The 13,281-nt window shown below is 27.2% G+C and overlaps 1 protein-coding gene across 3 annotated transcripts in view; it reads right to left on the minus strand.

Annotated features, from left to right (window-relative positions):
• Positions 1-1,543: 1,543 nt before the first annotated feature.
• The window catches only part of LOC114132838 (uncharacterized), a 58,441-nt gene continuing 46,703 nt past the window's right edge, over positions 1,544-13,281 (minus strand). For 2 of the 3 annotated variants that reach the window (XM_050205927.1, XM_050205921.1), the window contains exons 3-7: positions 6,292-6,491; positions 4,292-4,565; positions 3,851-4,126; positions 3,621-3,785; positions 1,544-3,543 (exon numbers count right to left, since the gene is read on the minus strand). In XM_050205927.1, the coding sequence (XP_050061884.1) occupies positions 2,527-3,543; positions 3,621-3,785; positions 3,851-4,126; positions 4,292-4,565; positions 6,292-6,491 (1,932 nt within the window). In that variant the 3' untranslated portion in view covers positions 1,544-2,526. Of the gene's footprint in view, positions 3,544-3,620; positions 3,786-3,850; positions 4,127-4,291; positions 4,566-6,291; positions 6,492-6,762; positions 6,900-13,281 lie in introns of those variants that run through there. The other variant, XM_050205938.1, reaches the window with a different exon arrangement.

Below are 13,281 nucleotides of genomic sequence, written 5' to 3' on the forward strand. Positions count from 1 at the left end.
TGAATGTAGAATAATAGATTAAAAAATACATTTCCAAATTACAAATAATAGTTTTGAATAAATTCCATATGTTTTTATGGATTTTTGTTCTTCAAACATAGTTTATTGTAATAATAAACTATAACTAAATAGGTATATTAGGATAGAACCCGTTATTAGTATTTTTTTTTCAAGTGTTGCTAACATCATTATTTTTACATGTAAATATAATATTTTAACTCTTATTTAAATAATAATATTTATTTAAACAGAAATAATAAATTGCTAAATCCTTAAATCCTTCAAACATCTTGTAATAATACAAGATATTATATTGTTGTCTAATATTCATCGATACATAAAACATATTATGTTTTAATATTCACATTTAATTAAATGAATTATAGAGTACACACTCTACAGCGTATAAGTCAATAATATATTATAATATTATTATGTATAATTTAGTATAATATTAAGAATATTCTTGTGGCATTTTATTTAAAACTATATTTTACCTTTGTAGTAAATTGTATCAAGATTGCATATACAATGCGCCGTGTTATAAAAAAATAAACGGATAATATTATTATAATATTATAATAACTTTATCATTGATTAAGAATTTTAATATCAACTTTTTTTTAACCCAAGTAGACATTTTTGATTCTATTATCAAATACAACTATCAATTTATTTATTTTTGTAGTTATTATTAAAAAAGTCAATATCAGTATGTAAATTAAATAAATATTGCATGATACAGAATATAATATTATGCTAATTATTATATTATATGAGAAAATATATAATTTAAATTCCTAATTAATGTAATTTAATTGGTCATAAAATTTACATTTTTCTGTAGCCTCAATATATTTTTTTTAAAAATGGGAAAAGTAAGTGACCATTTTACTAAACAAAAAAATGTTGATTGAACCTTGTTGTTGAGGAGTAAATTGTATTGCATTTGTAAATTTGAATGTATCATAATAAATCGAAAAAAAAATTAAGTACAGCTAGTCTATTAACTCATATTTAATAAAATAAAATTACTATTTTATATATTTTTAATATATTTTGGTAATAGTATAAACTATTTTAAACCACAAATTTAATTTCCAATTCTTAGCTATGAAAAATTACATTTTATAAATTTATAAAACTAAAACTTAATTTGCAAATGTTCATTATATTGACTATTTTTTTTTGAAATCTTAACTTCATACACTTATAAAAAAATCATGTTATGTACTATAAATATTTTAAAATAAGTATAATAAACATTTTGAAGAATATTGTTTTACATTTTCAAATAATTGGTATAACATTTTTTTAAATATTGAATATTTTTCTTTATTCTTTTTAAGTAACGCCAATAAAACAAAATCTAATTTATAAAACACTAGATATTAAATATCACGGTGTAAACTATTTTAACAATATGAACTTTGATTTTTTTGTATTTAATAATATTCTATTTCATTTATATTTGTGGATCAGTGGATCGAGGATCGAATACTGCAAGTATATTTTTGTCAAAATAAAAGTCAAGAATACTACATTTTTTTTAAAATTAATATACATTTATATTTAATTATTACAATATGAGATTGAATTATTTGTATTATAAATATACAGATTATTTATTTCACACAAAGAATTAATATTTATGCGTAATAAAAATAAAATATAAAAATACCTCTAATAATATTTATATGTTTAATAAGTATTAAGGATGGTTGAGCAATTAAAACAAATAGCTTATTATATAATATAAAAATTATACTACTGCTTTAATTCAAAATATTGCACTTATTTTTCAATAGGTAGGCTCTTAACGTCTAAATTAACGAGATTGTTATTATTGAACTATATGTAAAAACCTTAAAGGTTACCTAAATACTAAATATAGATTTTAAACAATATGTATGTACGTATAATAACCGTATGTAAATACTATAAAAATATTATATTATTAATCTAAAATATATATTATAAATTTTACCTTATAAAACTAATTACATTTAAAACATTCAAATAATATGCTTATAAAATTACTATTACTATAAATATAACTATTTTAAATTTTACCTTTGGAGAAAATTTTAAAAAGAAGTACTTGGCATTCGTCTAAGATTAAGTATATATTATTATATAATTTAAAAATTAATTCTAAATTAAAATACATAAAGGCTAACAGAGATGCTATTCAGTCAAGCGGTAATCAATATTGTACTTTAACCAATATAACTATATACCATATACCTACTTTAAAACTATGTACAACTGTTGGTAAACGAATTAAATTATTTAAGGTAAATAACATATTATAGGCGCAATTATCGTAATGAAACAACATAATATTTTAAACTTTCGGTGTTTTTTTCTTTTAATAAACTATACGCTTATAATTAGCTTACAAAGCTACATAATGATGTATAATATGTGCATTTAGAACGCCAATGTTTAAAAACAACACTATAATAGCATAATAATAATAATAAGTTATCATAATATAATGTAGATGTATTCTACATGTTCAGTCTAATAGAGTCCCGATGGAAAATCTGTGAGTTTCCCCGTGGAAACAGACATGTTGATGTGCTGTAGCGCTTTCAACCCATTTGAACTACTGCCTGAACTCAGCTTGCACTTGGAACTCAAGTCTTTTCCTCCGGCGGCGGTGTTGGTGGTAGTGTCCTTGTAACCGGAATACAACCCCGCGTTGTTGTGGCCCCTGGTCATAAAAACCTTGGGTTCCTTGGTGACCTTGCTACCCATTGGCAAGTAAACGGACCTTTCGGACTTGCAGTGGTCGAACCTCATGACAGGTATCCGTGAATCGTTGACGTTCCTAGTGCTAGCTGACCTCGTTACTGGTCTATTGTTAGCATACATCGAGTTTTCTGGTTGATTCGCGTTGCCAAAGATGTTATATATCGATTTTCGTCTGCCTCCGTCCTTGATTTTTTCCTCGTTCTCCACCCGGTGATTGTGCAGCGCCAAATCCGAAAATCGTTTTATCTGTTTCTGGACCGAATGAAACGTTTCGCTTCGTTTTATTTTAGACTTTTCTTCGTCATCGTCCTCCTCGTAAGCGCACTCCGATTCGACGCTCTCCTCGTCATCCTCAAAAAAAGGATTTACTTCGAAGTTTTTGTTCATAAAAAGGCTTCTGGATCGCCTTGGTGGTTCGGGGACGATTCTGGTAGGTATGATTACCACATCGTCCGTATCGGAAAACTCGTAATACCGCTTAGAATTGTCACTGCTCACTGACGACATCTTTCGTCCACCACCAGACTCAGTGGACGCATCGTTTATAACTTTGTCGAAATCTTCGAGCACTTCCTCGATGGTTGTGTCACCTTGCGATACGCTATACATCTTGTAGGGAACCTTTACTTTTTTAGATGATACTTCCTCTTCACAGTCGTCTTGTTCGGAAGAACTAATACCTTCGTCTTCAGCAGAATTTCCTCCGCCTTCGATTTTGTTCTTTTTCGAAATATCCACGTGGTCTTTGCGTGAAGAAATTACACGCTTCTCTTCTTGGAGAAGCTAAACATCAATAAAAAACATATATTATATATTATATCAACCGAATAGTAACAAATACAATTTTACGTTAAACTTACGTGAATTTTTTTTTCTAGCATGACTACTTTCTCTCTAAGAGATTTAGCCTCTCTGATGACTTCGTCATGTTGTCTTTTCAATGATTCGACATTTATGAAATTTTTCTGCCACCTGTATATCTCATCTGATACAGAGCTCAACAGTGGAGATTTGTTGGAAATATTCTGAAATTACAAACGTGTCATTTTAAGATAATCATTTTTTTTTTTTTTTTTTATAGGAATCTTACTTTCAATATAGCTGCAGGTTTAAAACCAGCTTGTTTGAGTTCGGCTTGCACATAAAACTTTGTCTGAAGATCCGGACATGTTTCTGTGAAGGCGTTTATAAACTTTAAACCAGCCAACAACAGTTCCATACCGGAACTGCCGCTACCGGACATCATTCCTACTAAAAATCTGAACCTGACGGGTTCAGCAAATCTAAGTCGCATCGTACTCATCGCGTCCGAAACCGTGTTGTGTCCGTCTACCGTACCTGACTCACAGCACGCCTTTGTTAATAACTAAAAACACACAAATACAATCGAATTATCATCAAATAGAACATAATATGTCAGTCAGTCAAAATATTTTTTAATTGTACGTCGTACTTAACATTTTAAACTGACAAATTACTTGACGAATAATTAACCCAAGTCTAATTTCAAACAAAATGCGTTCTCACAAACCTCCAAAGTCAGTAGACGAGACTGATTGACAGTGCTCATGATGCACGCGGCGAGCGTATATAGTCCGGCCGGAGATATCGCCAATTTCCTAGCTGCATCCTGACAGCGTAGACAATACTTCAAACATTGCAGGCACGCGTTTTCGTCCAATGTGATACGGCGCTGGTTTGCCGGTGTACATTTTGTTTGCGTGCCGTTTTGTTGGATGGTTTTCAAGAGCTCCAGCAACAGCGTTACTCCATCTATTGGGTCACCGACGAACTCTTGTACGAAGCTACAGATTTTAGAATAAAAAAACAAACAAAATAAAAAATTAAACATAATGGTATTGGATAACTTTTTTTTCAATTAATAGCTAAATTAAACTTTTGACCCAATATGGATAGTGTAATTGGTATCTATATCTTCTACAGTAAGGACACCATCAGTTCTAATGTCTTATATAACAGCATCCTGCAAGGTCGTGCCGCGTAATCCTGAATATATCGCAGGCATTCAATTAAACTAGACCATAGGTATTCTGAATTATCAATTTATTTTTTCATACATACACGTACGACGTACCTATACTATCTATTATACTTCTATATATATTATGTATTATACTAACCGTCCGATAAACAATTTATTATTACCTTTTACGTTACATTTTCATCTCGTTCCCACTTGAAATAAATGACCGGTACCGGTTTTAGTGGTTAATTAATACTGGCAGTGTTATAACCGTTATTCCTCGGATAAGCCGGTTGGGTTATTTATTTTATTTTTTTTTTTTTTTACGCGCGTTCAAACACTAGGGCATTGGGACTCTGTATTACGTTATAATTTTTTCTGTCAGTGTCAAACAAGAATAGCAAATAACGTACGCAGCACTATAATTAAATTGAACGTATTGATTTTAACAGCCGATAACATCTTTTTATTCTAATGACCTACAAACAAAATCATATTTTCGTGTTTACAACGGTTTAATTTGCAGCGTGCAACTCGGCCGTCATAAATTGTAGCTGATTCATAAAATATGTACTACCTACTTATTTCCATTTTATTACAATTCGAAGTTATGGTGTTCACCAAGACTGTAGCATCTTTATTGAGCATATCAAAAGATATTTTTAAATTTATCAAAACGTATTATACACTGATTACTATTATAGCTTTATCTAAACTTTCAATGTATACGCCTATTAGTATTTATTTCTTTAATTTTTATGTATTTTTGCTAATCAAATTTAAAATTATTCTATTATACAATATGTACTATATTTACTCGATATATCTAAAAATTCACTAGAAATATTTAGTTAGAAACGTAATAAAAATAAATTAAAACTATTTGAAATCAAATGTTTCAAAAAATTGTGAGTTTATTATTAACTCAAGAATTTACTAAATAAATGATCGTAACATTATTTTTTTACTATCCATTACCAGAGTACAGGATGTAGAGTTTGTAAATTAATTTTATCATTTGTATTTGCGACGAATACACACATTCCTTATTTGGTAAGTAATCATTTTCTAGCAAACGCATTAGATTTATTATAACCTGGGCGTGGAGAGCTTTAAATAATACAAATATTTTAGAAACAATTGAATTCGCCAATTTAACAAGGTTGTTTAGGTCATAATTACAAATGTGCTAAACGATACGTGATTAGATAGTTAATTAGTTTTATTATTATTGACATTATTATTTATTTTACTACAATCGTGTGCGCGATATTTAATATATCAAATAAAATCCTTTATTTTACCCTTTATAATGTTAGTATTTATTACAAAATAACTAAAAAAAATTATGAGTTCCTCACTTATTCTAAAATTTAATTTTAGCAGATTATCGTAGGATTGTAATAATTAATCTGTTTTAATTCAAAATATTAAAATTATTTAAATTATACATAAAATAAATAGTGCTTATATATTATATTACTCTCTTAATGTTCAGTATAAAATAAATAAAATAATAAAACATGTAAAAGTAAATAAATAAGTACCTGAAATACGCAAGCTTTAGGTCGGAACTCAATTTTTCTAATAGCTCGGATGCTGACGTGAATTCTTTTAGAGTCATTTCAGTTTCTTTCGGTTCAGGTGAGTCACCATTGTTGACATCTGACGCAGGACCTCGCTTTCCAAATTTTCGCAGTGATCCAGCATAGTCTTCCACATTATACACCGGTGGTCTTGGTTGATCCTGCGACAATAACATAGAATAATTAATATTCTTTTAAATAGCACTTTCGCAATAAAAACAATAATGGTCAACACAAATATTATTATGAACATAAGCAGGTTACAAAACACAATTAACTTTTTAAATTGTTCATAAAAAAAAATTTATAAAATAAGTTATCATGATTGTTTAAAGCTCTCAATTTCATTATGGTATTAATAATAGATAATATATTTTATTTTTACAAAATATGTTACAGTTAAAACTTATAATATTTTAATGGAAATCTCACTTTTAAAAAACGTAGAACCCACGCATGGGATACGCGAGATAACGTTCCTTTTTCACGATTACAAAGTCGGCAGGACTTCATGATTAGGGCGCGCGCACGAGACTAAACGGACGTAGTATTTTTTTATTTTAACAAATAAAACGGTTGTCGTATAATTACACATCCCCGGATAGTTTAATGAAAATGATTTCACTTTTCCGCTCCGCGATGAATAGAAAAAGAATCATAATTTTTATTCTAATACGATGTTGTTATTATTACGTGATTATCGTTTTGATGTGGTCCCACGCTACAAATGAATAGCTGACTATTTTGAGAGCGGATTTCGCTATAAGTACATAATGCTGTTATATATGTTGGAACTCTAAGCTTCTTTTTAGTTGTTATAATTACCTTGTAACAATAAAACTACGGTCAAATATGAAAAACACGAGCAACTAACTCGTGCATGAGAACTTTTCACACACTTAAGTTTCTTCTTATCCGTTACCCAATACTAAGTAATATCATCCTGCCAAATTGTGTCCATCCTGGGCAAATCCTCATACATTGTTTTACCCTAACGGTATTCGATAACTGTTATACTACATAACTTAATTCTACGAAAACAGTACATAGAATTAGACTAACAAATTACGACATACATATTATATAGATTTTAATCACAAGTCTTTGTAGATGTAATATCATATGATTTACAACGATGATCTGAATTGATATCTAAGTATATAATAATATACTACATAAAATATAAGTTTTGACTTTTTTTAGTTCAGTTAATTTTTTACGCAATTTAAACTAAAGAAATTAACTTTATCATATTTACATAAATTAACTGCATTTAGTTTTTCTTATTACTAATTAATATTATATATTTATTTTCGATGAGACATAATTAAATAATGTCATAAGTACTCATAAATAGTAAATAAGCAATTAAATGTAGATAATATAGCATAATATTAACATAAGACAATTTAATTTTGATTGCATTAGATTTTGAATACTATAAACATTTATTTCTGATAGATAGGTTTTATTTAAGATATAATAGTTGATTTAACTTTGAGGAAATATTTATCTATTTTTTTTTTTTTTGATTTTACCTTTTTTTTTTGTTGCATATAATGAAAAATATCAACAATCACATAATTTTCAACCCTCAAACACGTTTTAAAAATACCTACTATTCTTAAATTTAATTGAAAAAACACCACTATATATTGTACAGATTATATGCGAAGTAAAACGAATGTGTCTAACACTCTAACCCGATATTCTTTCTTGTTAATTGTTGTTTTTGCTTGAGATAGCTGTGTGATAAAGTTATAAGACTATTCATGTATTTTATTTTTAAAAATACAAAATAATATACTAATTTGCATAGTAGTTTTTAGTAAACACGCACTATCTATATGATTAAGTATAATTTATTATTTACTTGAAACACATTTATTTTCATGAACGGTGTATAACCTTTATGGATTTATCTCACAAAAACACAGTCGAAACAAGTTTATATAAACTTTTAAATTGTATTTTGATAGTAAAAAAAACATCTAGTGAAAAGTAATATTTAAGAGCGAAAGTAGTTTGTATTGAGTTTAATTTTGATATAATATGTCTAATAATTAATGAGATATTGTTTCATTGTTCATAAGAAATTTGAAGATATTTTCAATCTCATAGTTTTTAAAATCAAAGAAACTTCGTTCTAAAATCATGGTTTAACAGCTAAATATTATTAAAATGTATAATGTATAGTGAATATAATATGTATGTAAATAATATTATAAGTTGCTATTTACAAATTGTTAAAATTAACAAAAATAAATTATTAGTTATATTTCAACAAGTAATTAATGTGAATATAGAATTATAATAATAGGTAGGTAAGTATAGTTTATTTTTTAAATACGAAACCAGACGCAATAAGACTAAAATAAAATCATAATATACTTCAATTTACGTGTATTGAATGCCTCGCATATTCATTTTTTTTTTTTTTGATAATAATATTTAATACCTAAGGATATAAAGGATATTAAAATGCACAATTCAGTGTTATTAATATTTAGTATTTAAAATTCCCTTTATAATTAATTTAAACCAGTAAATGTAGGAATACAATCAATAATGCTTTTGTATAAATAATAATATGTTTATTTAATTTGTATTATATTAAAGGTTAATAGTTTAATACTATATTGTATGCGTTCACTCATTGTATGGTTAAAACGCCTACTAATATTTAATATTGAAATAGAAAGTATTAAAAGACAATGTCGACGTGAATATAGTTACGCATATAATGATTCTGTTAAGATTAATGTAATGTTTAACTGTTTAGATAAAATTTGTGTTTAATTTACAGGTTTAAAAATAATTGCTACATTGCAAATAATAAATAAGGACAACAATATTATTGAATACAGCCATAAAATATAATTACTTAATAGTTAATAATCTTATATCCGCATTTTTTTGCTGATTGTAAATTGCCAATCAGTAATGTACTAATTAGCATGTTGGCTGTAATAAATGTAATTTTTCAAGTATCCTTAAATAAAACTATAAAAAAATTATCACGTAAATAATGTAGTAAGGTATTCTGATACTAGCTAGAGTTGTTTAATATATAATTAACTTAAGAAAAGTTCATATTTTTGTATATTATGAATAATATTATACTATCATTTAACACGAAACATGGTAGTAGTAATATAGTAATAGTGCAATTGGTTAACTGAAATTATATAAGCCACTTTACTAAATATGATAGTATTAATATATATTATATTATTATGATTTTTATTATATAAATATTGTATAATAACTAATATGGGACGTCAATATGATGAATCAAATTAGTTCATCTAAAAACTGCGTGCATAAATAAATACAGTAAGTAATTTGATTTTCGTTTGATTTATTCATTACAAATTCATAAATATAATATTATACACCAATCAATTTGATTTTCATTTGATTTAATTAAATTTCACAGCTAGTTTATTTCAAAATAAACCCACGTCAAAATTCACTCTCTATACGAATAATATATTTCAATCATGTATATTACAAAAATAATAATAAAAAATATTCTAAACTAAGCTTTCACAAGCGCAGTTTGGCTCAATATTTTTTAATTTATTGACAACATAATTACAGTATAGTTGAATACTTGATCTTAACTATACACAATATTATCATATGATATAAATAATATAATAATATCTATATACTTAAACAAGGTACAAATCTTCTTATTTCCGAAACTATTAACGTTTCTGATTTTTTTTTTTTTTTTTTTTTTTTTATGTTGTTTTGTAATTAAGTAAAAAAATATTTTCAAAAACGTTTATAATTTACAAATTTTTAATGAGTGTTATGTCTTAGGTATACAAGGCCTATAAATATAAACTTATTAAAATATAAAGTTTAAATTATCTATACTATATTATACTATACTCGTATATGGTAAGGTAATAATAGGCAACTACACATTTTTAAATTGTAAATTTATCTACCATAAAATTATATTCAGTTAGTGAAATTCTCCATTTCTACTATAATTTAAATAACTTACAAATAAATCAAAGATTAAATACATAACTATTATTAAAAATATTTCAAAATAAAAATTTACATGAATTATACGTTAATATTACGTTAATCAATAATTTCTTGGAAAACCATGGCATTAATTTGTAATTTTTATACACATTTTTATAAAATTAATTGATAGTCAATATATTTACACTTAAATGGTTGCAACTATACCTGGTTTACTTAATTAATTTGGATTATGAGAAAAATGGCAGTATCGTGTATTTGTCATACCAATCAGGAAATAAAAACAAGTCGGTAGAAAGGAAATGTGGGAAGTGGAAGAGAGAGACTGCAACCATTCATAAGATGGTGATTTATTTAGTAGTTTTTGCTATATATATCTTACTTGACTTAACCGTTTTAATTATTTAATCAAATCCTTACATTTAATTTATATATACAATGGTATTAAGATAGTTTAAGTTAGTTGCTTTTCAGTCGAATTTCATTTTCTAGTTGTATATAAGCATGTTTTTGGATGTAAAAACTTTATAGCTATTTTTTAACTGATCCTATATCTAATATCCAGAGGAAAATAATTAACCATTTTATGTAATATAAAGTTTTGTTTAGTTTAACGGACCGTCATCGCCAAATATCACACAAACGTTACTTTCGCCGGGGACATTCCGTTATTAAATGTCGGTAGGTTTTTATATCAAAGAGTTGTGTAGATATTTTATTGTGACAACACGCGTGAATATGACATTTACATATGTGGTCGTGATTAACAGATCTGACGATATTTTAAGTACGTATAAGTTCTCAAATCCCACATACTGAGAATAACGAGACTAAAATCTTGGTTCAAGGATATACATCGACTGCAGTGAAAGAATTGCATGTATAATTATTCATCAAATAGTTTTTAAACCCGATTCGTATGTATATATATATATATATTTTTTTTTTTAAATTATAAGTATATAAACTAACGAAAACAATATTAACTACTTTTTTTTATAGTTAGCTGAATAAGGCGTATACACTTATGTTACGTAATTCGATTAGATTTAAGAACAATATAGTATGAACTGTAAGTACTTATTTTCATAAAACATTGATTATACATGGTAGTCGTCGGTACTTTTTCAAACAAGTAGGTATCTATCTGCGAGTATAAATTATTTTTTATCCGTTTTGATGAAATTCTATTGTTTAACAGACAAAAAAAAATTATTTAAGAGATAAGGTGAACTATGGTTATACTTTAACTATATAATTTAGTCAGAGAAAGTAACGCCGATATGTTACCACATGCTTATGTTTAGTTTATAAAATATTAAAATCTTGTATCTCAAATCGATAGTTCAGCCTCCTTATTTTTATTTTATTTTACACTGCAACATGACGACGAGACTGTAAATTAAAAAAAAAAAAATACGCCCGTAAAATTATCAACATGTATTTTTTTATTAAAATGTTATTTTATAATGAATTACCGATTGAAATATTATAAAATATATTCGGCTTAGTAAATTATAACCCGAAGGCCTTAAATGTAAAATATATGTACATGTAATATGTTAAAAGTTTTATTATATAAAATTAATTATCCGGCAGAACTAACAAATGAAAATATGATAAGGTAAACGCTGAAAATATTTAATTGAATTTTAAATACAGAACTAGGAGAGCTGACGTGGAAAAAACACACGCATACCTCGCACACCCACGCTCAGGTACGATAAAGTAACGAATGTAGGTATGCTTATTTTTTTTTATTTTTTATTTTTTTTTAGGAAAATAATTGCGTCTGTTTATAAATCGCGAAATGCACACAAACTGCAGCGTGAAACGCGTACATTGGATTTTGCGTGAAAAAAAAATATAAGAAACTCGACAGTAAATTAAAATATATAAGTACCTGTGGAATGTGTGTGTGTGTGTTTGTGCGATAACGTGTAAACGTCGCATAATATATTTTTCTCAACGCCATTTATCTCGGGGTGAGATTCGTCGTAGGACGACGGACGACCGAAGATTTCCGGCTCATTGTGTCTGGACCACCTTGGGTAGGTATATTATATATATATTTATGTACGCATACGCCGGGGACTAATTAAACGATTTTTCTTTTTCTCTCTTCTCTTTGTAAACGATAACATCGAAAGTATATCGGTTTTACGCATATTATTATATTATACGCGACGTACGACGTATAATTATTATTATTTATATAATATATATAAATATATTATATTTGTGCCTCGTTCCGTTTTTCTGTCTTACTCTTTACCATATTATATTATCCGCGCGAGTGAGAAATGTGAATAAAAAAGAAAATTCGCGTATGTGATACGTAATACACGCGCGTATAATATTATTATCATAGGTATATATACCTACTTCGTCGTGTCATCGGTATTATAATATAATAGTAATGCGTAGTATACCTAGCTGCGGGATGCTCCTTACAATGTAAATAGAGAGCTCACGAACTATAAATACCTTATCATAAAATTATCATCAATCATGAGTTCGGATAAAAAAAAATCCACTGTAGTCGTGATCCGTATTAACGATTATCCTCGAAGACGACATTATATTTTATGTTTTCATACACATACAAATACACGTGTACATATATATATATATGATTTCCGAGATCTTAGTCCTTATTCGTGTCCTTTTTTGAAAACTACCGCTACTTATAATACGTGTAACGTGCAATAAAACCTTCAACAGAAAATATTCGTCGATTTACATATATTATTACATGTTTATTTGAAAACAAAATTATGATCGTCACCGGAGGCAGTGTTCGAACGATATGCCACTGCGCGTCGGGATTCTTTATGAATAACAGTGACATTATAATATTCTATTTTTTCTATACCCGCTATTATGAATAGGTACTATATTACCTACTGTGTATACGTATCATATTATGTATACTAATACTGC

Source organism: Aphis gossypii, chromosome 1 (assembly GCF_020184175.1).
Source record: "Aphis gossypii isolate Hap1 chromosome 1, ASM2018417v2, whole genome shotgun sequence".
In the NCBI taxonomy this organism is placed as follows: Eukaryota; Metazoa; Arthropoda; class Insecta; order Hemiptera; family Aphididae; genus Aphis; species Aphis gossypii.